At 45.8% G+C, this 27,139-nt stretch overlaps 1 protein-coding gene across 4 annotated transcripts; it reads right to left on the bottom strand.

Annotated features, from left to right (window-relative positions):
* On the bottom strand, positions 1-27,139 carry ZNF84 (zinc finger protein 84). 4 transcript variants are annotated; one of them, XM_044243604.1, is made up of 7 exons: positions 27,056-27,139; positions 25,171-25,330; positions 24,478-24,587; positions 18,262-18,454; positions 10,724-10,850; positions 9,996-10,091; positions 1-4,029 (listed from the first exon to the last, which is right to left on the bottom strand). In XM_044243604.1, exons 3-7 carry the CDS (start codon positions 24,498-24,500, stop codon positions 2,045-2,047), a joined length of 2,424 nt encoding a protein of 807 aa, XP_044099539.1. In that variant the 5' UTR covers positions 24,501-24,587; positions 25,171-25,330; positions 27,056-27,139; the 3' UTR covers positions 1-2,044. The 4 variants fall into 4 exon arrangements, with proteins under 4 accessions (XP_044099539.1, XP_044099538.1, XP_044099537.1 ...); XM_044243603.1 differs by lacking the exon at positions 25,171-25,330 and having other exon boundaries at positions 27,056-27,132; XM_044243602.1 differs by lacking the exon at positions 27,056-27,139 and having other exon boundaries at positions 25,171-25,814.

The following is a 27,139-nucleotide window of genomic DNA, read 5'->3' as shown; positions in this document are numbered from 1 at the left end:
TTCTCTCTGCCTGCCTCTCTGCTTAATTGTGATCTCTGTCTGTCAAATAAAATCTTTTTAAAAAATCACTTTCAGGTATTATGCAGAAAAGTAGGAAGTCCATACATTTGAGAATGAATACGAACTTAGATACTTTTAACCTGGTACAGGGGTTTAGGGAATTACTCTTTAAGTCCCAATTTTCAACAATGATGTTAAAATTGGCAACTAAAGGGAAAAAATACTACTAGAATCAAAAGTGCAAGACACCATACTGATAAAGCTACTTGTGTATGAGAGAAGTCTTGATTTTTTCCAAGCCTGGTAACAAGGTCAGGGCTGGATTTCTCTGAATTTCACCATCATACACAGAATACTGTTGACTTTGTCAAGGAATATTGTAAAGCTCACTGCAAAGTTCTACCTAAGCTAAGGGGTGGGTCATGCACTGCCAAAGCGAACCCTATTGGTCATGAAAGGTTCACAGCAGGAGTCTCCAATAGAGGGTGCAACTGGTGACAAAAGGAGAAACACAGTTATTTCAAATGATGCAACAGTGAAAATCCTATTTCTTAATACCAATCCAGTAGTTACAGAAATTCATAGGAAGGCAAAACAGGCTTCCTTGAATACACCAAAAATATTTTTCTCACCACAAGAATCTGGATTTTACATTTTCTGAACAGTGACTCTTAAATTGTTTTTCCAGCTAGTTTTTTTTACAAGGTATTTTAAGAAACACCAAAAATGTAACAGTACACAGCATCATGATATTTCATCAGTGAAGTAACATACACGCTGTATTTAAGTACATCTACTTGATGCACAGAGGTGCCAAGATGAATGGGAACAAGACGCAGAGCATGACTGCCATTTAGCCTGAGTCAGAACTGAGTGATAGAGTTCACACACCTGCTTTCTTCTGTTCATTCATGAGTCACTATTGCTAGATTGTGGTTCCTGCCATTGAATACTTACTAACCAGATTTTATATAAATTCTCTCAGGTTGCAAACATATTTATATAATGTTGCCTTTCAGAACTGAAGAGAAAGGTCAGCAACAACAGACCCCTTTTATATGCCAACATGCCATAAGGAAAAAGGATGTGGTGCTAACACTTAAGCTGCATATTAGCAGTAAGAGGTGTTGTATGAATTGCTTTTTACTGTATCAGTGAAACAAATACCAGCAGCACCCAGTATGTCCTGACATCAGAGGCACTACCAGGTATGTTATGTGCATTTCATGCTCGCAATTACGTTTACACTTGTGATTCCAAAATATGACACACACTGTGTAACACAGGAAAATAAGCTGTAAGTACCACTGAGAAGTGTCTTATTCAGACGCTTCAATGACTTCATTTATTCACACATTTTTAAAAACTTCATTCTTCAGAGTGAACACATCAACCATTAGAATTGGGCATTTCTGATAACCCCACCTATTAAAAAATGCATGGCTTCCCTTTATAGCCTTATTTCTAGGGGCACGTTTCCAAGGTCTTTAAACTGTTAGTCTGATCCACATTATGAATTCCCCCCAAATACAATATGGTTGGATTACCTGATGAAGACTGTCCCACATTTAGCATTTCCACTGAGCTTCATTCCTGAGAGTATCTTCTTAACGTACAATGACCTATGATTTCTTGATGAAAATAGGACATTACTTGCTGCATTCATGGGGTTTTTCTTCATTTACTGGACTAGGGTTTACCCCAGTGAGGATACTTCCCAACAGCAAATGAGGTGTCACCTCTGCAAGGCTTTCTGACGTTCACAGTAGCCCTCATTGCTTTTCATTTTCCACTGTATGTTCCACTGTATGGTTTTGAAAGTCACTGCATCTCACAGGTTCATTCTACTCACAGGGTTCTTACACAAACAGGTTAAACTGCTGAAAGCTCTCCCTACATAACCTCAGAGTTCCTACCCTAAAAGATTACCCAGACAGATGTATAAAATGTGATGCGACTATTTATCTCAAAGGTTTACCCTAACTGCATTTTCTGAAGTACGAAGAGCTGAGAGCTCTGTCAGAGAGTAGCAGGAACCCCAGTCCTAGGATTTCTTCGCTGTATGAGTCCTCTGGTGATTAATGAGCTGTGACTTTTGGGAGAAGGCTTTCGCACATTCATGGCACTGGTAGGGCTTCTCTCCTGTGTGTATTCTCTGGTGATTAACAAGCTGTGACTTCTGAGAGAAGGCTTTCCTACATTCACTGCAGCCGTAGGGCTTCTCCCCGGTGTGTGTCCTCTGATGTGGTATTAGGTGTGATTTCCGAGAAAAGGCTTTGCCACATGCGCCGCACTCAAAGGGTTTCTCACCTGTGTGTGTTCTCTGATGATTGATGAGGCTTGACTTCTCCCTGAAGGCTTTCCCACACTCACTGCATTTGTATGGTTTTTCTCCTGTATGAGTTCTTTGATGTCTAATTAGTTCCGATTTCTCAAAGAAAGCTTTCCTACAAAGACTGCATTCGTAGGGTTTCTCTCCTGTGTGGATTCTCTGGTGAGTATTCAGCTGTGACTTCTGGGAGAAGGCTTTTTCACAATCTCTGCACCCATACGGTTTTTCTCCCGTATGAGTTCTCTGGTGAGTTGCAAGACTTGACTTCTCACCAAAGGCTTTCCCACATTCAGTGCATTCATAGGGTTTCTCTCCTGTGTGAGTCCTCTGATGGGATATGAGATGTGACTTCTGACAAAAGGCTTTCCCACACTCGCTGCACACATAGGGCTTCTCTCCTGTATGAATTCTCTGATGATTAGTAAGGCTTAATTTTTCACTGAAAGCCTTCCCACATTCACTGCATTCATAGGGCTTTTCTCCTGTGTGAGTTCTCTGATGTCTAACAAGCTGAGATTTCCTGCTGAAGGCTTTCCCACATTTACTGCATACAAAGGGTTTCTCTCCTGTGTGTGTCATTTGATGGGATATGAGATGTGACTTCTGGGAGAAGGCTTTCCCACACTGAATGCACACATGAGGCTTCTCTCCTGTGTGAGTTCTCTGGTGGTTAATGAGACTCGACCGCTCTCTGAAGGCTTTCTGACATTCACTGCATTCGTAGGGCTTCTCTCCAGTATGAATTGTCTGATGTCTAACGAGCTCTGATTTCTCAAAGAAGGCTTTTCTGCAATCACTACATCCATAGGGTTTTGTTCCTGTGTGAGTCCTGTGATGTGTAACAAGCTGTGACTTCCTGCTGAAAGCTCTCCCACATTCTCTGCATTCAAAAGGTTTCTCTCCTGTATGAATTCTCTGATGATTAATAAGATTTGACTTCTCACTAAAGGCCCTCCCACACTCGTTGCACCCATAGGGTTTTTCACCTGTGTGTGTCCTCCAGTGTGAGATGAGATGTGACTTCCGGGAGAAAGCTTTCCCACATTCACCACATTCATATGGTTTCTCTCCTGTGTGTGTTCTCTGATGGGATGTGAGCTGCGACTTCTGGGAGAAGGCCTTCCCACACTGGCCACAATCATAAGGTTTCTCTCCTGTATGAGTTCTGTGATGTGTAATAAACTGTGACTTCTGGGGAAAGGTTTTGCCACAGTTACCACAGCCATAGGCGATCTCTCTTATATGTCTGCTCTGATGTTTAATGAGACTTGATTTCTTATTGAAGCGTTTCCTACATTCACTGCATTCATAGAGTTTCTCCCCTAAACGGTTTCTATGATATATGATAATCTGTGACTTCTTAGAGTTAATTTTATCATATTTATCATATTCATAATATTTTAACCAATTATCAGTTTCCTCAGGTTTGGGATGGAGAAACAACTTATCAAATACACTTAAGCCACCTGCTTCCGTTTTTCCATAATCTGCTTTTGGAATAAGTAAATCTAAGTGATGTTTTAAAAGTAATCCATTTACATCATCTTCACTGTTTGATTTCCTTAACGGAACAAAGTTCATGCTCAGATTGAATTTTTTCCCAAATGCATCACATTCGTGATCTTGTTTCATATATCTAAGCTTCTCTTGGTTATCCTGCTGCCATGCCATGTGACCATTTACTTGCAAAACTTGTTCTATAAAGAAAGAAAAGCCTGTGAATGCTTCCATAGTTGGGTTTTTCTTGGGTTATTAATCAATTTCAGAGAATAGGCATGAGAGTAGGGGGAGAGGCAGAGGGAAAGAATCTCAAGCAGCCTTTCCACTGAGCTTGGAGCCCAAACACAGGGCTCAGTCCTATGACCCTGAGATCATGACCTAAGCCAAAACCAAAAGGCAGACACTCCATGGACTAAGCTCCCCCAGTGCCTCTTCTATGGCTGTGTTTACAGAATACAAAACTAGCAACACTGTTTGAAGGGATGAACGCTTCAGAAGATTGTCTCTCAGTCCCTAGCACAGGATCTATCCAGGTAGGAGGGAAAAAAAGAAAAGAAAATTCTATAAAAAGGAATAAGATACAGGCAGTATAGTAAGTCACCTCTGGTTTTGCCAAATATAAGTTTGTAAAATGGAGAGAAAATGTAAAAAATTCATCAAGAGCAAGGAGGAATCAAGAAAGGAGGGTGGAAAGACTGATCCAATATTCTGCGGAGAGGATTTCCTCCACCCTGAGTGCGTGAGGCCCTAGGGACAGGAAACAGTCAGCCCCTGACCTTGTGAAGTTTACATTCTAATAGAGAAGACAGAAAATCAACAGGATTGAGAGAGGAACTACTGAAGCCATTACAAGCTTGAAGAATGAGAAATCATTTGTGAACTTTTCCCCATTTTTAAATTCTCTGGAATTTTGAAACTTTCTAAGCATGTTTTCAGTATTATTACCAAGACAGCCATTTCATGGAACGCATCGTCCTTCATTTAATCTGTTCAGGCACAAAACTTTAAGACCCATGTGTTCTTTCACTGAAAATGCCCTAAGATAGGGGATGAGGGAAAAAGAGGTCTGGTGGTTAAAATCGGAGTCTAGTATAGAAATATTAGTTTTGAGATGGAGGTTAAGAGTCTGAATAAAGTGGTCATAGGAAATGTGAGAGCAGAAAATGAAGTCTTTGTAAATTAAAATTACAACTTTGCATTACTTTAAATATTACATTGTTAGACTAAGTACACATTTGGAAATTTTTACTTTTTTCTCACTAGAAAAATGGGACTGCTTTATGATTGGTCATTTGTGGTATATCCCAGATACCCCAACCCTCTCCACTTTTCTCAGTGAAATATCCTTCCACCTGGTTTCCCTGCTTCCCATTACATTTTCAACAATGCACTCAGGTCAGACTTTTAAAAATGTAAATCTGAGCATGGGTGGTTGAGTTGGCTAAGTGCCCAACTCTTGTTTACAGCTCAAGTCATGATCTCAGGGTTGTGGGACCGGGGGGGCTCTGTGCTCAGTAGGGTTCTGCTTGTCTCCTTCCCCAACTCCCTCTGCCCTTCCCTCCATTTGCATGCATGCTCTCTCAAATAAACAAATCTTTAAAAAAAAAAAAAACAACACAACAACATGTAAATCAGGGCACCTGGGTGGCTCAGTTGGTTAAGCATCATCAGCTCAGGTCATGATCCCAGGTTCCTGTGCATCAGGCTCTCTGTTCAGTGGGGAGTCTGCTTCTCTCTCTCTCCCTCTACCTGTTCCCTTGCTTGTGCGCACGTGCGCACGCTCTCTCTCTCAAATAAATAAAATCTTTTTAGAAAATGTAAAATTTTTATTTATTTTTTAAATTACTATTTTAAATTTAAAATTACTTCAATCAATCTAACCACCTTCCTACTGCTTACAAGTCAATGTATGACTTAGGTCTCACACACAGCACACTATTTCCCTGGCACACAGACCCCCAGACAGAAAGGCTTCCTTTCTGTTGTCCTGAAGTCACCAAGTCCCTTCCTGACCTAATACATTCATATTTGTCATTCTTTCAGGGAACACTTTCCCCCAATTCACACAGCTCACTCATTTTGGTCTTCGTGTCTAGAACTTGCTTTTCCATGTGACTGTGTTGTGCACTGAGCATCTGTGCAGCCCCCTTACCACCCCCCACCCCCAAACCTCTATGTTGAAGCCCTAACCAACAGTGTAGCTGTATTTGGAAATGGGATCTCAAAGGAATTCAGGCTAAATGAGAGTAAGGGGTGGGGCCATGATCCAAAAGGATTGGTATCCTTATCAGAAACACGAGAGCAGACCTCACCCCCACCCCTTGCACAAATGAAGCAAGGCCACAAAAGGGCAAAGCCACAAGGCCACAAGGCAGCTCTGCGCAAGCCAGCACGACCACGTTCATCAGAACCCAATCACACAGGCACCTTGACCCTGGCCTCCAAAATTGTGCCAACAGCCTTCTGTTATCTATCTGTCTGTGGTATTTTGTTATGGCAGCCTAAGGAGAGGAACAAATCCTCTACGCTATTATCATCTACCTAATCTACGTCTATGATCGAACTTTCAGGGTCTGGGCTTTATCCTGGTTATTCCAACTTGATTTCTTTTGTCCTCCTAGGAGAAAATAAGACCCTCATGGAAACTGGAACTGATCTCCAATGCTCACTAAGGAACCACACCACCCAGCACAATACCTGAAGAGAGAGAGACATCACTCTCTCTTCAACATTCTATGGTACATGGCTATTGCAGGGTAGCCCTTGGCTGCCATCTGGAGCCTGGGTTCCGGAGTGCACCCACCACTCCTAGCTGATACAGCAGGGGCTCCCTGTGCTTAGCACCTGCCGTCCTGGGAGTCCGCAATGCTGCTGTGTGCCAGGCAGAGGCCCCGGGCGCTGGGTCCTTACTGCGCTTCCCTGTGCAGAAACTCTACACACATTACTGCACTTTCATTGTTGGGGTGACCCACAATGAGGGAGCAGCACAGGACACCTGCCCCCGGATTCCTCCAGCCTCTGTTTGTGCCCTTTCGCTGACGAGGAAGCTGTCATTATGTTGCTGTTAAGAAGTCCTCGCCAGGGGGCGCCTGGGTGGCTCAGTGGGTTAAGCCGCTGCCTTCAGCTCAGGTCATGATCTCAGGGTCCTGGGATCAAGTCCCACATCAGGCTCTCTGCTCGGCAGGGAGCCTGCTTCCTCCTCTCTCTCTCTCTGCCTGCCTTTCTGCCTACTTGTGATCTCTCTCTGTCAAATAAATAAATAAAATCTTAAAAAAAAAAAAAAAGTCCTCGCCAGAATGCGGAGAAAGGGGAACCCTTCTACACTGTTGGTGGGAATGCAAGCTGGTGCAACCACTCTGGAAAACAACATGGAGGTTCTTCAAATGTTGAAAATAGAACTGCTCTATGACCCAGCAATTGCACTACTGGGTATTTACTCTAAAGATACAAACGTAGTGATCCAAAGGGGCACGTGCACCCGAATGTTTATAGCAGCAATGTCCACAAGAGCCAAACTGGAAAGAACCTAGATGTCCATCAACAGATGAATGGATAAAGAAGATGTGGTATATATACACAACGGAATACTATGCAGCCATCAAAAGAAATGAAATCTTCCATTTGCAACAACATGGATGGAACTAGAGCGTACCATGCTTAGCGAAATAAGTCAAGAGGAGAAAGACAACTATCATGTGATCTCCCTGACATGAGGAAGTGGTGATGCAACATGGAGGGGTTAAGGGGGTAGGAGAAGAATAAATAAAACAAGATGGGATTGGGAGGGAGACAAACCATAAGTGACTCTTAATCTCACAAAACAAACTGAGGGTTGCTGGGGGAAGGGGGGTTGGCAGAATGGGGGTGGGGTTATGGATACTGGGGAGGGTTATGTGCTTTGGTGAGTGCTGTGAAATGTGTAAACCTGGCGATTCACAGACCTGTACCCCTGGGGATAAAAATATGCTTATAAAAAATAAAAAATTTAAAATTTAAAAAAAAAAAAAGAAGTCCTCGCCACATGGACGATATCCTGAGTCCTCCTCGCAGCTCTCTGAACACGGCAGTGGTCTTGAGGACCCCAATACACAGGCCTTGCATAGTTAACTTAGACTACAAGTGCAATGCACTGAAGTGAAGCATAAATGGTCAATGTTTAAACACTGAATTAGAAACAAAAAACAAGGGATGCCTGGGTGGCTCAGTGGGTTAAGCAGCTGCCTTTGGCTCAGGTCATGATCCCAGCATCCTGAGATCGAGTGCCAATCAGGCTCTCTGCTTGGCAGGGAGCCTGCTTCTCCCTCTGCCTCTGCCCACTATTCTGTCTGCCTGTGCTCGCTCACTCTGACAAATAAATAAATAAAATCTTTACAAATAATAATAAAATAAATGTAAATATCTTAACTTCTTAACTAATTTCTATGCTCCTCTAAGGTGTTCTCTAGGTCTTTTATTTCCAATCATCTTTAGTCGTCATTCAAATGGAGGCTATCAATGAATGAGGGGAGCATAAGAATCACAAGAATTTCCTCAAACTACAAACTCCAGCTCTAGACTACTCCATTTTAAAACTACACTTACACCACTGTACTGAATCAATTTTACCGGTAATGGATCCATAACATTTACTGTTGGATAAAAATGCCCAGGTAATCCAATGCACACCTGGCTAAAAGCACCTGAATTAAAACAATGGGCTTATTGCATAAATATTGTCTGAGACGTAAGTGGATATAAACTGTAAGCCTTGTGTTTATGCATGCACACAGCCCTGGGACCACCCAGCTCAAGAACATCACATGCACTGTGATCAGGTCTGGGATGCGTCTTCCGAAAAAAAAAAAGAGAAATTTAGCTGGAACAGGCAAGGAACATTCTGTGAGTATGAATGCAGCAGAAACAGAGCTAATGCAGAAAGGACTAAGATAAAGCACAATCAAATATTCAGATGCAGAGAAGAAGAAATATTACACCCGAAAACAGAGAAACGTTTGAATGGAGCTGGCCATGAACTGGGGGAAGGGATAACCAGCTGACAGCCTGCAGACTCAGACCGCAGAGATCCTGGAGGAAGAGGCCACAGGTTGTAGCAGACACTCCTGCCGCCTCAGCTACATTCAAAGGGACCAGCACCTCGGGCAGACTGTGGAGCCTACCCCAGGGACCCACATCCCTCTGACCCCCTCTGCTGGGTCTATATGCAGGGATTCTGGACGTTCTGGGGAGTTAACACCCCCAAGGCAATGCTCAAGCCCGGAGAGGTGGGAGTTAGAGGGTGACCAGCGTCCTGGCCCCATGGGGCTCCCAACAGCCACCACGGGTCTCACCCCTTCCACCACACACACTGCCACTCCTTCTCCCCATCTCACTGCTCTTTCTCCCGTCACGGTAAACTCACAGCACTCAGACATGTAATCTCAGGGTCTACTTTCGAGGGAGCCTGAAACAACGTCACTTAGCAGATGAGTAGGGCCAGAAAACGGATCAGAGACAGCTGGCTGATTTAGGAACTGAAATTCATGGTATCATCTGAGAACAATTATAAAAGGTAAGACTCTAGACCCATCAAGCAATTTGGAAAATCCGGGAATGAGACATCATGCGCCTAGTTTCAAGTGTCACTTGAGAAGTTAAAAAGGTAATTTCCAAAGGCAAGAGTCTGAAATAAGAACGTGAAGAGAGAACATTCGAGGTGCTCCATGGCGTCTAATCTACAGGAGAAGTAGAGCAGAGACCAGTATCACAAAAGGAGGAAAAGGACCGCTGTTCGGGGGGATGAGGAGGACTTCCTTGCTCCCCTGGCACTTCTCTGGGCATTGGATGCCTGAATGAGAGCAGAGGAAACCTCTGAAGGTACAAGCAGGTGAACAGAAGACAGAAGGACACTAAATATGTCAGAAAACCAAACAAGAAGTCGACATCCCAGACCTGACAGCCGGAATACCTCAGGGCCCGGACAAGCTGAGAATATCCTGCTTTACGCCACAAGCAGAGCAGCCACATCTAAGTGTGACTTACATGAGTAGCTCACGTCAGCTATCCTGAATCAGCACGAAAGCTGCAGGGGTCGGGGAGAGCCCTCTCCAGGGCACACGTCAACCAAGCCCACTGACAGCTGAGACTGAGTCTCTGCGTCCCACATCTGTCTGGTTCTCACACCCACCTGGACCGTCTGAACTCGGAACTTCCCCATCTCCGATCCAAGGCTCTTCTCCTTGCTCCAACTTGAAGATGACCTCAGGTTTCACAACTTCGTACCCTGTTTGGGGAAAACACAAAAGCCATGGCCCCCACTGCTTGGGCTTTAGGGCCTCTGAAGAACGAGCAAGGTCTGGCATCAGGGGGACACAGTGAAGCTACCCACTGGTCTATCAACAGAGTAAGTAATTCTCAAAGGCAACAGTCTTCACTGGTGGCTACTAGGGTCTAAGACTCTCTAACTTCTATAATCCAAACCCAAAACCATTACTCACTTCAGAGGCTCTGGACCAGTCTGTCTGGGTTCAAATCCAGACACTTCCACTTACTAGCTTCCAGTCCTTGGGAAAGTTACTTAAAAGGAGAATCATCATACCAGCCACACAAAACTGCTCTGTAAATAAGGCCACATGTGAACAGTACGCGAAATACCGTACGTTCCTCGCATTGGTGCCGACTACTAATGGTAACAGCACCACCGTCCTGATCAGTTTCAGAGCTGCACATGGAAAGTAAGTCTTCGTTATCCCAAGGTGAGGTACAGACGCCTTCCCTAGTGTCACAGCGCAGGGAACTTTCAATCTCCTAAACTCAGGTCCAAAACCACTAAAGATTTCAGAAGCTGCAGAGCTCTTGGCAACTCAGAAAGTGAGGTGCTGGGCCCGCCAGCAGGTCATCGGGGAGCTGCCTTACCCAGGGACACAAGGCTGCTGTAGTTCTCCAACATGACATCCTTGTACAGGTCCTTCTGACTGGGGTCCAGGAGCTGCCATTCCTTCTGGGTGAAGTCCACAGATAAATCTTCAAACGAGAACACCTCCTGTAAGAGCACAGCCCCGGTGAACCTGCAGCAAGGGCCGCTGCGTGACGTGTGCACGCTGTTCCATCACAGCAAGCCACGGAGAATGATGACCGTGACTCCTTCGCATCACGTCTCTGGGAGAAAAACGCCACGATGCACCCTTCCATCCTTCTGTTCACAGGATACCTGACAACTGGAGCTCGCAACTTTGCATCTTCTGAACCACCAACAAAACGTGTACTGCACCACAGCTGGGGCACCGGAGAAGCGGCACCAAAAGAAAGAGAGTAAAACAGCTTAAAAAGCTGCACAGCCTTGCAGAGGGCTGCAAACCTACACACCTGCTCCAACAATAGGCCATTGTAATAGCAGAGGCAGAAATGAACAGAGGGCACAACATGGGTCAGAGCAAGAGCATCAGTTTGAGCATCAACTGAGGCTCTTTCCAAAGCTTGAGATGAGTTTTAGGAAATTAGCAGTACTTCCCACAAAACGGGGATGCAGGGCACCTGAGTAGCTCAGTCAGTTAAGGGTCTACTATCAGCTCAGGTCATGATCCCCGGGATGGAGCCCCACATCCAACTCCCTGCTCAGCTAGGAGCCTGTTTCTCCCACTCCCTCTGCCCCTCCCCGCTGCTCATGCTCCCGCTCTTTCTCAAATTAAAAAAATCTTTTTTTTTTAAATTTTAAAAGATTTTATTTATTTGACAGAGAGAAAGATCACAAGTAGGCAGAGAGGCAGGCAGAGAGAGAGGAGAAAGCAGGCTCCCTGCTGAGCAAAGAGCCCAATGTGGGGCTCGATCCCAGGACCCTGAGATCATGACCAGAGCAGAAGGCAGAGGCTTAACCCACTGAGCCACCCAGGCTCCCCATCAAATTTAAAAAATCTTTAAAAAAAAAAAAAATGGGGATGCAAAGACACGCTGGGAGCCAACAGCTCCAATGAGACCCCAAAACTGCTGGAATTCGGGAGGTACAAGTGGTTCAGTTCGACAGCATCAGAGAGTGTGAGGTAGGGATTCGAGTAAAGGCCATGTGGGAAGCGGGGCTAACTGGAGTTAACCAACCTAGACACCTAGACACTTCTCCTTTCTTTTTATTTTTTTTTAAAGATTTTATTTATTTATTTGACAGACAGAGACCACAAGCAGGCAGAGAGAGGAGGATGCAGGCTCCCCGCTGAGCAGAGAGCCCGATGCGGGGCTTGATCCCAGGACCCTGGGACCATGACCCGAGCCGAAGGCAGAGGCTTAACGCACTAAGCCACCCAGGCGCCCCTCCTTTCTTTTTTTAATTAAAGATTTATTTGGGGGGGCGCCTGGGTGGCTCAGTGGGTTGAGGCCTCTGCCTTTGGCTTGGGTCATGATCTCGGGGTCCTGGGATTGAGCCCGGTGTTGGGCTCTCTGCTCAGCGGGGAGCCTGCTTCCCTTCCTCTCTCTCTGCCTGCCTCTCTGCCTACTTGTGATCTCTGTCAAATAAATAAAATCTTAAAAAAAAAAAATTTATTTAGGGGAAGGGCAGAGGAGAAAGAATCTCAACCAGACTCTCCACTGAGCACAGGCAGCCGACTGAGCCACCCAGGTGCCCCTGAGCTAGACACGCTCTTGTTGCCAACAGCTAGCCATGACTCACGGAATAGGAGTGACATAACCAAATCTAGGTCTCAGAAAGATTTCTGGATTTTATGCCATGATGGATTTCTGTCCCAAAGCCTCCCGAGATGACCAGAACACATGCGCTCTAAAAAATGCAGCTACCATCATAAAATACAAAACCTCACGTAAACAGGACATCACACACTTTAACAAGGGCCAGCAAACCTGAAGCCAGTCAATAAAAGTACCCATTTTGAGTAACTGAGAGAAAAGAAGACTTAAAAATGAGCTTCAGACCCTCAGGGCTCAGGAAAGGGCCAGACAACACCAAACGCGTCTCAGGAGTCCCAAGGAAAGAAAAGCAGGAGCATGGCAGACGGAACAAGTGACAGCTCCATGCTCCCCAAATGCGGCAAAAGGCATAAGGTGGCAGACTCAGGAGATGGGCTGGACCCCCAACGGGACAGACATGAAGAGAGCCGACCAAACACATCACGACCCAAGTGCTAGGGAATACAGACAAAGGAGGAGTCACATGACTCTCACAGGGAGCACTTCAGTGGGCTGCAGATATCTTACTCAAAGGCACAGAGGCCAGTAGAAAGGAGGACATTTTAAAAGTGCTGAAAGGAGGGGCGCCTGGGTGGCTCAGTGGGTTAAGCCGCTGCCTTCGGCTCAGGTCATGATCCCAGGGTCCTGGGATCGAGCCCCGCATCGGGCTCTCTGCTCCGCAGCGAGCCTGCTTCCTCCTCTCTCTCTGCCTGCCTCTCTGCCTGCTTGTGATCTCTGTCAAATAAATAAAATCTTTAAAAATAAATAAATAAATAAATAAAAGTGCTGAAAGGAAGGATTCTGTAGCCAATGTAAATATTCATCCAGAAGTAACTGTGTAATGAGAATAACTGTAACACAGGGGCTCCTGGGCGGCTCAGAGGGTTAAGCATCTACCTTGGCTCAGGTCATGATCTCAGGGTCCTGGGACTGAGTCCTGCATCAGGCTCCTTGCTCTGCAGGGAGCATGCTTCTCCCTCTGCCTCTGTCTGCCTCTCTGCCTGCCTGTACTCTCTCTGGCAAATAAAATTTTTTTAAAAAGTTAAAAAAAAAAAAAAAAAAGAATCTCCAACATAAAATCTCCTCACAAAACAACAGCTTTACTAGTTAATTCTGTAGATATTTAATGCAAAATTCCTATTTTACTAAACTATGGAATATGGAAGAACACAACACTAAACATTTTGATACAAGCATAACCTTGATAACAAAACTCAGTAAGAATATTGCAAGAAAGGAAAAGCAAAGGCCAAATTACAGATGAACATTGTTGTGAAAATCCTAACTGACACGTTACCACACTATGCAGAACAATATATACGGAAGAAAATACATCAATACTGAGCTGGTTTATTCAGAAATTAAAGGTTGGTTTAACATTAAAGATAAAAAAAATAAAGATATTCACTACACTAACAAATTAAGAAGAGATATGCGATCACCTTGAACTATGCAGATAAAGCGTATTTCCTAATTAGAAGAACATACAACGAAACACAACAGAAAAAAATTGAACTAAGTTGTTAAAAAAGCTTATTAAATTTTCAAAAGGAAGGGGCACCTGGGTGGCTCAGTGGGTTAAGCGTCTGCCTTTGGCTAAGGTCATGATCTCAGGGTCCTGGAATCGAGTCCCACATCAGGTTCCCTGCTCAGTGGGGGGCCTGCCTCTCCCTCTGTCGCTCCCACTACTGATGGTCTCTCTCTCTGACAAATAAGTAAATAAAATCTTTTTTTTTTTTTTTAAAGATTTTATCTTTTGGGACGCCTGGGTGGCTCAGTGGGTTAAGCCGATGCCTTCGGCTCAGGTCATGATCTCAGGGTCCTGGGATCGAGTCCCGCATCGGGCTCTCTGCTCGGCGGGGAGCCTGCTTCCCCCTCTCTCTTTCTGCCTGTCTCTCTGCCTACTTGTGATCTCTGTCTGTCAAATAAATAAATAAAATCTTAAAAAAAAAAAAAGATTTTATCTATTTATTTATTTGACAGACAGAGATCACAAGCAGGCAGAGAGGCAGACAGAGAGAGGAAGAAGCAGACTCCCCGCTGAGCAGAGAGCCCGATGTGGGGCTTGATCCCAGGACTCTGGGATCACGACCTGAGCCAAAGGCAGAGGCTTAACCCACTGAGCCACCCAGGCACCCCCAAAATAAAATCTTTTAAAAGTAAGTAAATAACTGTATAAACAAAGAAGTGGAAGGAACGGCACCTGGGTATCTCAGTGGGTAAAGCCTCTGCCTTCGGCTCAGGTCGTGATCTCAGGGTCCTGGCATCCAACCCCACATCAGGCTTTCTGCTCAGCAGGGAGCCTGCTTCCCGCTCCCTACCAACCCCCACCTGCCTCTCTGCCTACTTGTGATCTCTCTCTCTGTCAAATAAATAAAATCTTAAAAAAAAAATAAAAAAAAAAAGAAGTGGAAGAAAAAGAGGAGGTCAATGCAGGGTATCATCTAGTAGCCTCTATGGAAATAATCCATCAAGGCAACAACCACAGACAATGCTAGCAGACAGGAGCTGCTTCCTCAAAGTATGTACCAAAACCTCTGAAATACTCTTGCCAAAAAAGCAACACCTAAATCTGATCAAGCCTCCAGATCAGATCTGTGAAGATGGAGATATCCTTTATCTGTGCTAATTCATGGCTTCTGAGCACTTGATATGTGGCTAGTGTCAACTTGGGGCTGAATCTAATCATTTTATTTTATTTTATTTTATTTTTATTCTATTTATTTTATTCATTTTATGTTCTTTAGATTCTATTTATTTGTTCAGGGAGAGAGAGAAAGCACAGCAGGGGGCGCAGCAGAGGGAGAGGCAGGAACCCTGCCAGGCAAGGAGACTGATGTGGGGCCCAGGACCGATCTGAGGGTCGATCCCAGGACCCTCAGATCATGACCAGAGCTGGAGGCAGACACTTCACCTACTGACCCACCCAGGCGCCCCTAGATTTAATCCTTTTAAATTGAATCAGCTGATGTGGCCAGTGGCTTCTGTACTGGACAGCACAGCTCTACAGAACACACCAGCAACACTAGCAAAAACCGGACAGTGGGAAATCCACAGAATAGACCACCTAGCCTCTTCCGCCAAAAACGTGGTGAGGAGAGGTGCCTGGGTTAGTCAGTGAAGCATCTGCCTTCAGCTCAGGGCATGATCCTGGAGTCCTGGGATCGAGTCCCACGTCGGGCTCTTTGCTAAGGGACGAGTCCGCTTCTCCCTCTCCCTCTGCCCCTCTTCCCAGCTCATGCACTCATGCTCTCTCTCAAATAAATAACATCTTAAAAAAAAGAAATGGGGGGTACCTGGGCGGCTCAGTGGGTTAAAGCCTCTGCCTTCAGCTGGGGTCATGTTCTCAGGGTCCTGGGATCGAGCCCCGCATCAGGCTCTCTGCTAGGCAGGGAGACTGCTTCCTCCTCCCTCTCTGCCTGCCTCTCTACCTACTTGTGATCTCTGTCTGTCAAGTAAATTAAAAAAAAAAAAAAAAAAAAAATCGGGCTAGGAAAAAAGACCCAATAGGTTAAGTGGGTCTTAAGAGAGCAGATCAACCAATTACACCGTATGAACTCTACCCAGATTCTGATCCAAACAAACTTCAAACAATTTGCGGTTTTATAAGACAACTGGAATTTTGAACACTGACTCCGGTGATACTAAGAAGCTGCCCTCACTGGACAGCGGGCTGCACTTGCAATTAACCTCATGAACAAAATATGAAGTGAAAGAAACAAAACACAAATTACTATACAGCAGACGACACCAAACTGCAGTGTTAAAGGAACACTAGAAAGAGAAGGACATAAATGGTTACAACAAAAATCAGCGCCCCAGTTCTATGTGAGGAGGAAGGGGTTGTGATTGGCACAGAAAGGGCCTCATCTGGGCTGGGAGTATTCTATTTCTTCTTCTTCTTCTTCTTCTTTTTTTTTTTTTTTAATTTTATTTATTTGTCAGAAGAGAGTTAGGGAGAGAGCACACACAAGCAGGCAAAGTGGCAGGCAGAGGCAGCGAGAGAAGCAGGCTCCCCACCAAGCAAGGAGCCCGATGTGGGACTCGATCTCAGGACCCTGGGATCATGACCTGAGCCGAAGGCAGCAGCTTAACCAACTGAGCCACCCAGGCGTCCCAGAATGTTCTACTTCTTGACCTGACTGGTGGCTTCATGCATATGCACTTGGTAATAATTCATTAAACTGTACTTTTACATTTTAGGTACTTTTCCATATGTGAATTCTGCTTCACAATTAAAGAGGTACTTAAATACACAATTATGATTACTAAGTGCTTTGGTATTTTCCCCTTGGGTCACATTCTGTGGAAAACTAGGAAAAATGACTGTAATACCCATGGATATACCACATTTCTCTGAGGACATTACCCACACTATATCATTTACTCAAAGATTTCATCAAAGCATGACCAAGAAATATTTACTTTCTAGGAAGAACTAATTTACTTTTACCTTTGGATAATGCAACCCACAGAAATATTCTTATTTCTTTATTACAAAAACTAAAAATTAGAAAACCAAGTTTGCAGCTCAAATTCATTAATTATGTTCATTAATTATGTAGGACACTATGGTTTATAAAAATTCAGGGGGCGCCTGTGTGGCTCAGTCCATGACGCATCTGACCCTTGATTCTGGCTCAGGTCACGATCTCAGGGATGTGATATCGAGCCTGTTGGGCTCTGCACTGGGTGCAGAATCTGTTTAAGATTTCCTCTCTCCTGGGCGCCTGGGTGGCTCAGTGGGTTAAGCCGCTGCCTTCGGCTCGGGTCGTGATCTCAGAGTCCTGGGATCGAGTCCCGCATCAGGCTCTCTGCTCGGCAGGGAGCCTGATTCCCTCTCTCTCTCTGCCTGCCTCTCTGTCTACTTGTGATTTCTCTCTGTCAAATAAATAAATAAAATCTTTAAAAAAAAAAAAAAAGATTTCCTCTCTCCTGTGTAAGCCTGGCAATTCACAGACCTGTACCCCTGGGGCTAATAATACATTATATGTTAATAAAAAATAAGAAATTGTTAAAAAAAAAAAAAAAAGAGAAAGGTTTCCTCTTCTGCCTGTCCTTCCTCCGCCTCCTCGTGCACCGCCCCCCCCCCTCCCTAACAAAACAAAAAATTCAAATCATAAGACCTTCTCAAGGTCCTATGATTAATATAGTTGGCCCTTGAAAGGGCGCCTGCGTGGCTCAGTCAGATAAGCATCTGCCTTCCGCTCAGGTCATGATCCCAGAGTCCTGGGATCAAGCCCCGCACTGGGCTCCCTGCTCCATGGGAAGCCTGCTTCTCCCTCTGCCTCTGCAGCTCCCCCTGCTTGTGTTCTCTCTCAAATAAATAAATAAAATCTAAAAAAAAAAAAAAGTTGGCTTTTGAACACCACAGGTGTGCACTGGGCAGGTCCACTCACGTGTGAATTTCTTCAGTACAATTATAGTACTATAAAAGTGTTTTTTCTTCCCATTGATTTTAATAACATTTTCTTTCCTCTAACTTTATCATAAAACACAGTATATAATACACATACAAAACAGGTATTAATCACCCGTTACTGGTAAGGCTTCTGGTCAACAGTGGGCAGTGAGTGACGGTTCGGGGGAGTCGGAAGTCACACGTGGCTTTTCCCCGTGCAGGAAGCCTGCGCCCCTGACCCCACTGCTCTAGTTCTGCCCCAACCCAGGTCTTCTATGCTGAGGCTCTTCTCCCATGACCTCCTGACTACTTACACTCGTTTCCCTAGAAGACAGAGCCACCCCTTCCAGTCCCCTGGCAAACAAAGCACCAGTCACCTCACCTGTAACATGGTCAATTCTGTTGCGAGAGGAGCAGCTCCGAGCCCTGCTGCACCCTGAGCCTCTTCGGCTCTGGCCCCGAACTCCGCCAGGCCGTGGCTGCGCCTCTCACACCGGGAGCGGGGTTCTGGCTGCGGGAGCTCCTTCCTCACACCGCATGGGCAGGCCTTTCTGCGGATGACCGGGATCTGCGGACTTAGAAACGACGCACTCTGAGGCGTAGATTCAGGCTGCACCTCCGATCTCTTCCCCGCTGGCTAGGAACCAGGCGTTCAGGGTCATCTGCGGTTCTGAGTGACGGACACGGGGCTGCCCAGGGTAAGAACAGGATATGGTGCAGAAGAATGGAAATCTGTGACGGCCAGATCCAGAAATACCAGATGTAAAGAACTTCTGCTAACCACTCACTGCTCACTCCGGACGCTGCGGCATCAACCGCTCTCACAGGTGTAAAGAAGTACAACTCTATTTCAGACAGATGGGAATTTGGAGAGCTTAACTGATTTGTATTAAAACAGACTTGAGGGGCGCCTGGGTGGCTCAGTGTGTTAAAGCCTCTGCCTTCGGCTCAGGTCATGATCCCGGGGTCCTGGGATGGAGCCCCCCATCAGACTCTCTGCTCAGTGGGGAGCCTGCTTCCCCCTCCCCCTCTGCCTGTCTCTCTGCCTACTTGTGATCCTCTCTCCCTGTCAAATAAATAAATAAATAAATTCTTAAAAAAAAAAAAAAAGACTTAAATTTCAACCAACTGTTCCCACCACTGGCTACATGGCTTTGGGCAAAATCAGACAAACTTCCATCTTTACCAGGCAGAGAAAGTCTTCCACAACCCCCTCAATTTATATCAGCCAGTTCTAGCAACTTCTGATGGAAGCGTGTTAAAATCTCCCAATGAGATTACAGATTGGTAAATTTTACCTTGTAATCATATTAATATTTGCATTCAATGTTTAAAGCCATATTGTTCGACATACGGAGGTTGGATATTTCTGGAAGATTATGCTTTAATCATGGTGTAATGGCCCTCCTTATGCCAAATGCTCCTTTCTTAGCTTTTAAGTCTCATTTTTTTACTTACTAAAATTGTGAGGATAAAGTGGACCTTTGGGTCCACTTAACAGTGGGATTCTGAGGAAGAAATGAAATAATAAATGGAAAGTGAGTATTCCTTGTAGTAAGAAAGGACAACATGTGAATTTTCTCTGAGCACTTTATAATTTGACCCTCACAGACAGCCAAGGAGGCATTGAACAGAACCTCCAGGTTACCGAACACGTGCGGCCTTTGAGGACACGCAGGGCGGCCGAGCAGCGGGACCGCAGCACCGCGTCTCCTCCGTCGGGTGCACAAGGCGCTCCCTGCTCGGAGCTCGGCACGTGTGTGTTTGCACAGACACACGCCGTACGTCCTCGAGTTGGCACTCATCCCCCGGCACATGTCCGGTCACCGCTTTTCCACAGGAACACGCAGGAGAGGCCTGCTGCCCCCGAATCATACCAACAGACACCACCTAAAGCAACAAGTGCTTCTTCCTTTTCGTGTCTTTCTGCAATTCAGACTTCAGCAACAGCTCAGAAACACCGAGGTTTCTCCGAGTTACCCGAGAAACAATGCCTTTAGATAGTGAAAATACACATATCTTAGAAGAGAAGCTGACACAGGAGCACGACGCAGGTATCAGCCCTAATGAACACCGCAGCAGCTGACAGGACGGCAACATTTAGCAACACACACATGCCAAGTAAGAAACTAGGACCTCCTTACCACACCCAGACAACCAATCTTAAGGGATAGGCAAACTGTTTGCATCTATTTATTTATTTACTTGACAGAGAGAGAAACAGCGAGAGAGGGAATACAAGCAGGGGGAGTAGGAGGGGGAGAAGCAGGCTCCCCACTGAGCAGGGAGCCTGATGCAGAGCTTGATCCCAGGACCCAGGGATCATGACCTGAGCCAAAGGCAGACACTTAATGACTGAGCCACCCAGGCGCCCACTGTTTGAGTATTTTTAGCAAAAATGTATATGGCAAATAAAATCTACTCTCAAAGAAAAAACCACAGGGGTGCCTGGGTGGTTCCGTGGGTTAAGCCCCTGCCTCTGGCTCAGGTCATGGTCTCTGCTGAGCAGGGAGCCTGCTTCCCCCTCTCCCTCTGCCTACTTGTGATCTCTCTCTGTCAAATAAATAAATAAAATCTTAAAAAAAGAAAAGAAAGGGCGCCTGGGTGGCTCAGTGGGTTAAGCTGCTGCCTTCAGCTCAGCTCATGATCTCAGGGTCCTGGGATTGAGTCCCGCATCAGGCTCTCTGCTCAGCAGGGAGCCTGCTTCCTCCTCTCTCTCTGCCTGCCTCTCTGCCTACTTGTAATCTCTCTGTCAAATAAATAAATAACATCTTTAAAAAAAAAAAAAAGAAAAGAAAAGAAACACAGAAATTATGTACGACTATCTTCGGACAAGAAACATGTAAGCCCCATTGGAAAGAAACGGAAACAACCAATGGGACTATAAAAAGAGGCTTCATACATGCACAATCTGGTCTTGCTCTGGGATAGGAAGACTTCCCAGTGAAATAATTCAGCCCCAAATTATTTATATCTTTAGTTGACTCCAACCATAATCTCAAAAAGGTTTTCTTTAAGAAGCAATTCTAAAGTTCATCTGGAAGAAAAAATGTTCAGGAAGAGCTTGGACACTTTTAGAAATACACAGTAACTGGGGCACCTGGGCGGCTTACCTGGTTAAGCGACTGTCTCTTCGTTTTGGCTCAGGCTGTGACCTCAAGAGTCAGGCTCTGCTCTGCACTCAGCAGGGAGTCTGCTGGAAGATTCTCCCTCTTCCCCTCCCCCAACACACATGCACACTCCCAAATAACATAAATCTTTTTTAAAAATTACAAAATAATGAATGTGAACAGGTCCACATAATATTAACGGGTACAAATAATTAAAAACTTTTGACACTGTCTCCATAAGACATGCAGATGCATAAAGCATTACAGCTTAAATTTAGGAATTTAGCAGACAATAAATGTGGCATTTCTTTTTTTTTTTTTTTTTTAAAGATGTTATTTATTTGAGACAGTGCACACAAGCAGGGGGAGGGGCAGAGGGAGAGGGAGAAGCAGACTCCCCCGAAGCGGGAAACCTGATGCGGGACTCAATCCCGGGACCCTGGGATGAAAACCTGAGCTGAAAGCAAACACTTAATGGACAGTGCCCCCCAAGGCACCCCAAATGTGGCATTTCAAAGCCATGAGTAAAACTGGCTTGTTTAATGAACAGAAGTGATTAACATTTAAAAGAAAATAAGGCTAGTTTTGTCTCTCACATTACAACAAACTCATTCCATATGGATTTTCATTTAAACCACAATAATGCCTTAAGAAAACAGAAGTGAGGCACCCTGAAGTTCATAGCAGCAATGTACATAATAGTCAAACTATGGAAAGAACCTAGATGTCCATCAGCAGATGAATGGGTAAAGAAGATGTGATATATATACACAATGGAATACTATGCAGCCATCAAAAAAACCAGGAAATCTTGCCATTTGCAATGACATGTATTATACTAAGTGAAATTACATCAATCAGAGAAAGACAATTATCATGTGATCTCACTGATACGTAAAATCTGAGAAACAAGACAGAGGATCACAGGGGAAGAGAGAAAAAAATGAAACAGGACGAAACCAAAAAGGGAGACAAACCACAAGAGACTCTTAATGTCAGCAAACAAACTGAGGGGTGCTGGAGGGGAGAGGGGTATGACAGATGGGGGGCTGGGGGATGGACACAGGGGAGGGTATGTGTTTTGGGGACCGCTGGGTATTATGTTAAGACTGATGAATCAAGGGTGCCTGGGTGGCTCAGTGGGTTAAAGCCTCTGCCTTCCGCTCAGGTCATGATCTCCGGGTCCTGGGTCAATCCCCGCATCAGGCTCTCTGCTCAGCAGGGAGCCTGCTTCCCCCCCCCTCTCTCTGCCTGCCTCTCTGCCTGGTTGTGATCTCTGTCAAATAAATAAATAAAATCTTTAAAAAAAAAAAAAAAAGACTGATGAATCACAGACCTGTACACCTGAAACAAATAATACATTATATGTTAATTAAAAAGGCGGGGGAGGACTCCTGGGTGGGCTCAGGTCATGATCCCAGGGTCCTGGGATGGAGCCCTACAGCAAGCTTCCTGCTTGGTGGGGAGGCTGCTTCTCCCTCTCCCTCACTGCTCTCCCTGCTTGTACTCTTTCAAATAAATAAATAAATAAAATCTTTTTTTTTTTAATGTGAAAAAAGTCTTTAAAAAAAAACCCACAGGGATGTCTGGGTGGCTCAGTTGGTTAAGCAGCTGCCTTCGGCTCAGGTCATGATCCCAGCGTCCTGGGATCGAGTCCCACATTGGGCTCCTTGCTCGGCAGGGAGCCTGCTTCTCCCTCTGCCTCTAGCCTGCCTCTCTGTCTGCCTGTGCTTGTGCTCTATCTCTCTCTCTCTAACAAATAAATAAAATCTTTAAAAAAAAAACAAAAAAACAAAACCACCACAGTATTTGTGTAATTTGGGGGAAAATTTCCCTATACATTATGCAAAGGCAAAAACAATAATTAAAAGAAAAACAGTCAATAAATTAAACTATTAAAATATGTAGGAGCACCTGGGTGGCTCAGTGGGTTACAATGATCCCAGGGTCCTGGGATCCAGGCCTGCATCAGGCTCTCTGCTCAGCAGGGAGGCTGCCTCCCCCTCTCTCTCTGCCTGCCTCTCTGCTACTTGTGATCTCTTGTCAAATAAATAAAAATTTTTAAAAATCTTTAAAAAAAAAGGTTGGGGCACCTGGGTGGCTCAGTGGATTAAGCCTCTGCCTTCGGCTCAGGTCATGATCTCAGGGTCCTGGGATCGAGCCCCACATCTGGCTCTCTGCTAGGTGGGGAGCCTGCTTCTCTCTCTCTGTGCCTGCCTCTCGGCTTACTTGTGATCTCTCTCTCTATCAAATAAATAAATAAAATCTTAAAAAAAAAAGAAAGGAAAAACCTTTGTGTGGTTGGGAAAAAAAAAAGTCAAATCCACACAACCGCTCGCTGTATACACACACCGCAAACCAGGAAAATATACGGACAAGAAATGTCATTTGCTTTGCATTATACTTTCACTTCATTTCACATAATAAACATTCTGACACTGTGACAAATAAAACTATGTTTATCATGTAAACCATTTCCTTAAATTCACAGTGTCATTTTAAAATTTACTTTGTAATTGTTGTCAAAGGCTACTCAGTGAAGTTTACTTAGGTTTCAACGAAAACTTACTAAGAGTAGAAAACTCATCATATCAAAATGACGTGAACTTAAGGGGCACCTGCGGGGACAGTGAGTTAAGCGTCCAACTCTTGCCTTCGGCTCAGGTCACGATCTTGGGATCCTGGGACTGAGCCCTGAGTTAGGCATGCTCAGTGGGGTGTCTGCTTGAGTCTCTCTCTCCTTCTCCCCCTGTCCCTTCCCCACTCCCTCTCGAAGGAAAAAAACCAGGGGTTGACTTGGTATAGAAAACACATGGAGGGGCGCCTGGGTGGCTCAGTGGGTTAAGCTGCTGCCTTCGGCTCAGGTCATGATCTCAGGGTCCTGGGATCGAGTCCCGCATCGGGCTCTCTGCTCAGCAGGGAGCCTGCTTCCCTCTCCGTTTACTTGTGATTTCTCTCTGTCAAATAAATAAATAAAATCTTTAAAAAAAAAAAAAAAGAAAACACATGGAGTTGGGGCACCTGGGTGGCTCAGTGGGTTAAGCCGCTGCCTTCGGCTCAGGTCATGATCCCAGGGTCCTGGGATCAAGCCCCGCATCGGGCTCTCTGCTCAGCAGGGAGCCTGCTTCTTCCTCTCTCTCTGCCTGCCTCTCTGCCTGCTTGTGATCTCTCTCTGTCAAATAAATAAATAAAATCTTTTAAAAAAATAAATAAAAAAAAGAAAACACATGGAGTTGAGAATTTCAAGTGAACAAGTGTGACAAGCCCTCAGTGTGGTGGTATTATTTCTAACGACATTTGTTATTCAGAAAAATGTAGACTCCACCTCACTCTGAATTTAAACAAATACATTTCTAAAAATTGAAAGTTTTTGACAAGTTTTTCCTGAGCTGTTTTATATGGCTCCCATGTGTCCTCTCGGCAGACAGAAGCCTAAACCCTTCTCTGCACAACTGGCCCAATTTAACCAGACCGCTAGTGTCGTATACCTTGGCAGCTTCCTGCGTACCATGCAGCTCTTCCTGTGACAGCTCTCATGTGTCTCTCCAGAACGAAGGGACAATCGTCACTATTGCGTAGTTCCACTTAGCATCAGGTTCTGAAGGAATTTCAGGGGTAAAGTAGAGAATAAAAAATAACATTTATTATTTACTATGACAGATGCATTATACATCATACTGTTTGTTGTTTTTTTGTTTTTTTTTTTTAAAGATTTTATTTATTTATTTGAGAGAGAGAGACAGTGAGAGAGCATGAGCGAGGAGAAGGTCAGAGAGCGAAGCAGACTCCCCATGGAGCTGGGAGCCTGATGTGGGACTTGATCCCGGGACTCCAGGATCACGCCCTGAGCCGGAGGCAGTCGTCCAACCAACTGCGCCACCCAGGCATCCCTGTTTGTTGTTTTTTTAATGATTATTTATTTGACAGACAGAGACACAGAGAAAAGGAACACAAGCAGGGGGAGTGGGAGAGGGAGAAGCAGACTTCCCGACGAGCAGGGAGTCCAAAAGGGGGCTCAGTCCCAGGACCCTGAGATCATGACCTGAGCAGAAGGCAGATGCTTAACCTACTGAGCTACCCAGGCGCCCTGTTTGGGAATTTTTTCTTAATGCATCCAGTACCCATTACAGAAAGTCCTAAGGCTCAGAGGTTCAGCAACTTGCCCAACATCGATGACATACCTATTAAGTGGCAGATCCAGCCCACTGGCCCCACTCGGTGTCCCCGAAGGCCTGCAGTCACAGCCCTTCAACAGAAGTGGGGGGTAAGGGTGCGCAAAGGCCCCATTCCAATACTGGCACCATTCAGTCCCCTGTCCAGAAATAATGCCACCACAGCAAACTAAGAATAAAAACAAAAGAAAGGAGGGCACTTAGATGGCTCAGCTGATTAAGTAAGTGCCCGACTCCCGCTCCCGGCTCACGTCTGGATCTCAGGGTCATGGATTCAAGCCCCGCATTGGGCTCCACACTGGATGTGGAGCCCATCTAAAAACAAACCAAAACCAAACAAAACAAAAGGAAGGTAAGTTCTCAGGGACCAGCTGAAAAAACTCCCCCCACGGAACAAAACAGACGACCTTATAAAAGATATCTGTAATATATCCTAATGGCTTCAAACAGCATACTCCCAATTTTGTTTCCTTAAAGAAATATACATAAGATGTACTAAAATTATACATACATCAACTGACTACAAGAAATGTATCAAAACATTAACAGTGACTGTCAGCTGTTGATGGGATCATGAAAGATTTTCATTTGAGTCTATTTATCTAGTCGCTCTAAACTGACCACGAACACATTTTAAATTCATAAAAGAAGGGGCGCCTGGGTGACTCAGTGGGTTAAGCCTCTGCCTTCAGCTTGGGTCATGATCTCTGCTCAGCGGGGAGCCTGTTTCCCCCTCTCTCTCGGCTTGCCTCTCTGCCTACCTGTGATCTCTCTCTGCATCACATAAATAAATAAAAATCTTTAAAAAATAAAAAAATGCCTTACTTATTAAAAAAAACTTAGAAAAATCTATGAACATTATCTTTTTAAATGTAAAGCGCTTAACCCAAGAACACAGTTCAGTTCACCACCACACGGTTGAAACAAACAAGAAATAATTAAAATAACTAAGAGTTTAATGACCGCAAAAAGCACCAGAACTGGGAGAAAGAAAGGAAAGAAGGAAGGAAAAAGAAATCCTTTCCTGGCACTCCCTCATTTTCAGGAGATAAACGTGAGCCCCAGAAACCGTGAGTGGAGGGTCCGAAGGGCAGAGGTGGCCCACACGCAGAGAGAGAGACCGTCAAGCCTCAGCAGCCAGCTGCTGCCAAAAACTACTTGGGTTATTTTTTCCTCTGGCTTTGGGTTTTTTGTTCCAGTAGAGAAGCCTTTAAAAACAGCTTTACTGATAAGAGGCAGAGCTAGCCCAGTGAAGCCGAACTGGAGGGGGTGACGGGAGGCCCAACAGGGAAATCACCCTGACAGCAGGAGTCCAGACCCTCTGCGCAGCCGGGGGAGGGGGGCGGGGGCGCAGGAGGTTCCAGAGACCCCAGACCTTCTGCGCAACCGGGGGCGGGGGGAGGCAGGAGGTTCCAGAGACCCCAGACCCTCTGCGCAGCCGGGGGCAGGGGGAGGAAGGAGGTTCCAGAGACCCCAGACCCTCTGCGCAGCCAGGGGGCGAGGGGGTTGGGGAAGCAGGAGGTTCCAGAGACACCAGACCCTCTGCGCAGCCAGGGGGATGGGTGGAGGTGGAGGGGTCCCAGTGACCTCAGACCCTCTGCGCAGCCGGGGGCGGGGGTGGCCCCAGCCCCGCGGGGCGCACGTGCCGCGGCTCGCGGCCCCCGGACAGCCGCGGACGCCCGGCGGGGGCGCTCTCTAAGGCCTCACCCACGAACGCGAGCGCCCCCGTCACGGGCGCAGACCCCACGCCCCCTCACTCATCCAGCGCCCCGCCGCGCCGCCCGCGAACGACGAACCCCCGCCCGCCCACGCGCCGGCGCCCACAGGCCCCCAAGCCTGCAGGCCAGACACGGCCCCTAGGTTGTCCCCGCGAGACCCCCCGCACGCCGCCTACCAGCCGGCCCGGAGGAAATTCGACCCGAACCCGCGAACGCCGGCACCGACCCCAGGCCTCCGTGGGCGGACGCGCAGGCCCAGG

Source organism: Neovison vison, chromosome 3 (genome assembly GCF_020171115.1).
Source record: "Neovison vison isolate M4711 chromosome 3, ASM_NN_V1, whole genome shotgun sequence".
NCBI lineage: Eukaryota > Metazoa > Chordata > Mammalia > Carnivora > Mustelidae > Neogale > Neogale vison.
This window is presented reverse-complemented; position numbering and strand designations above follow the sequence as displayed.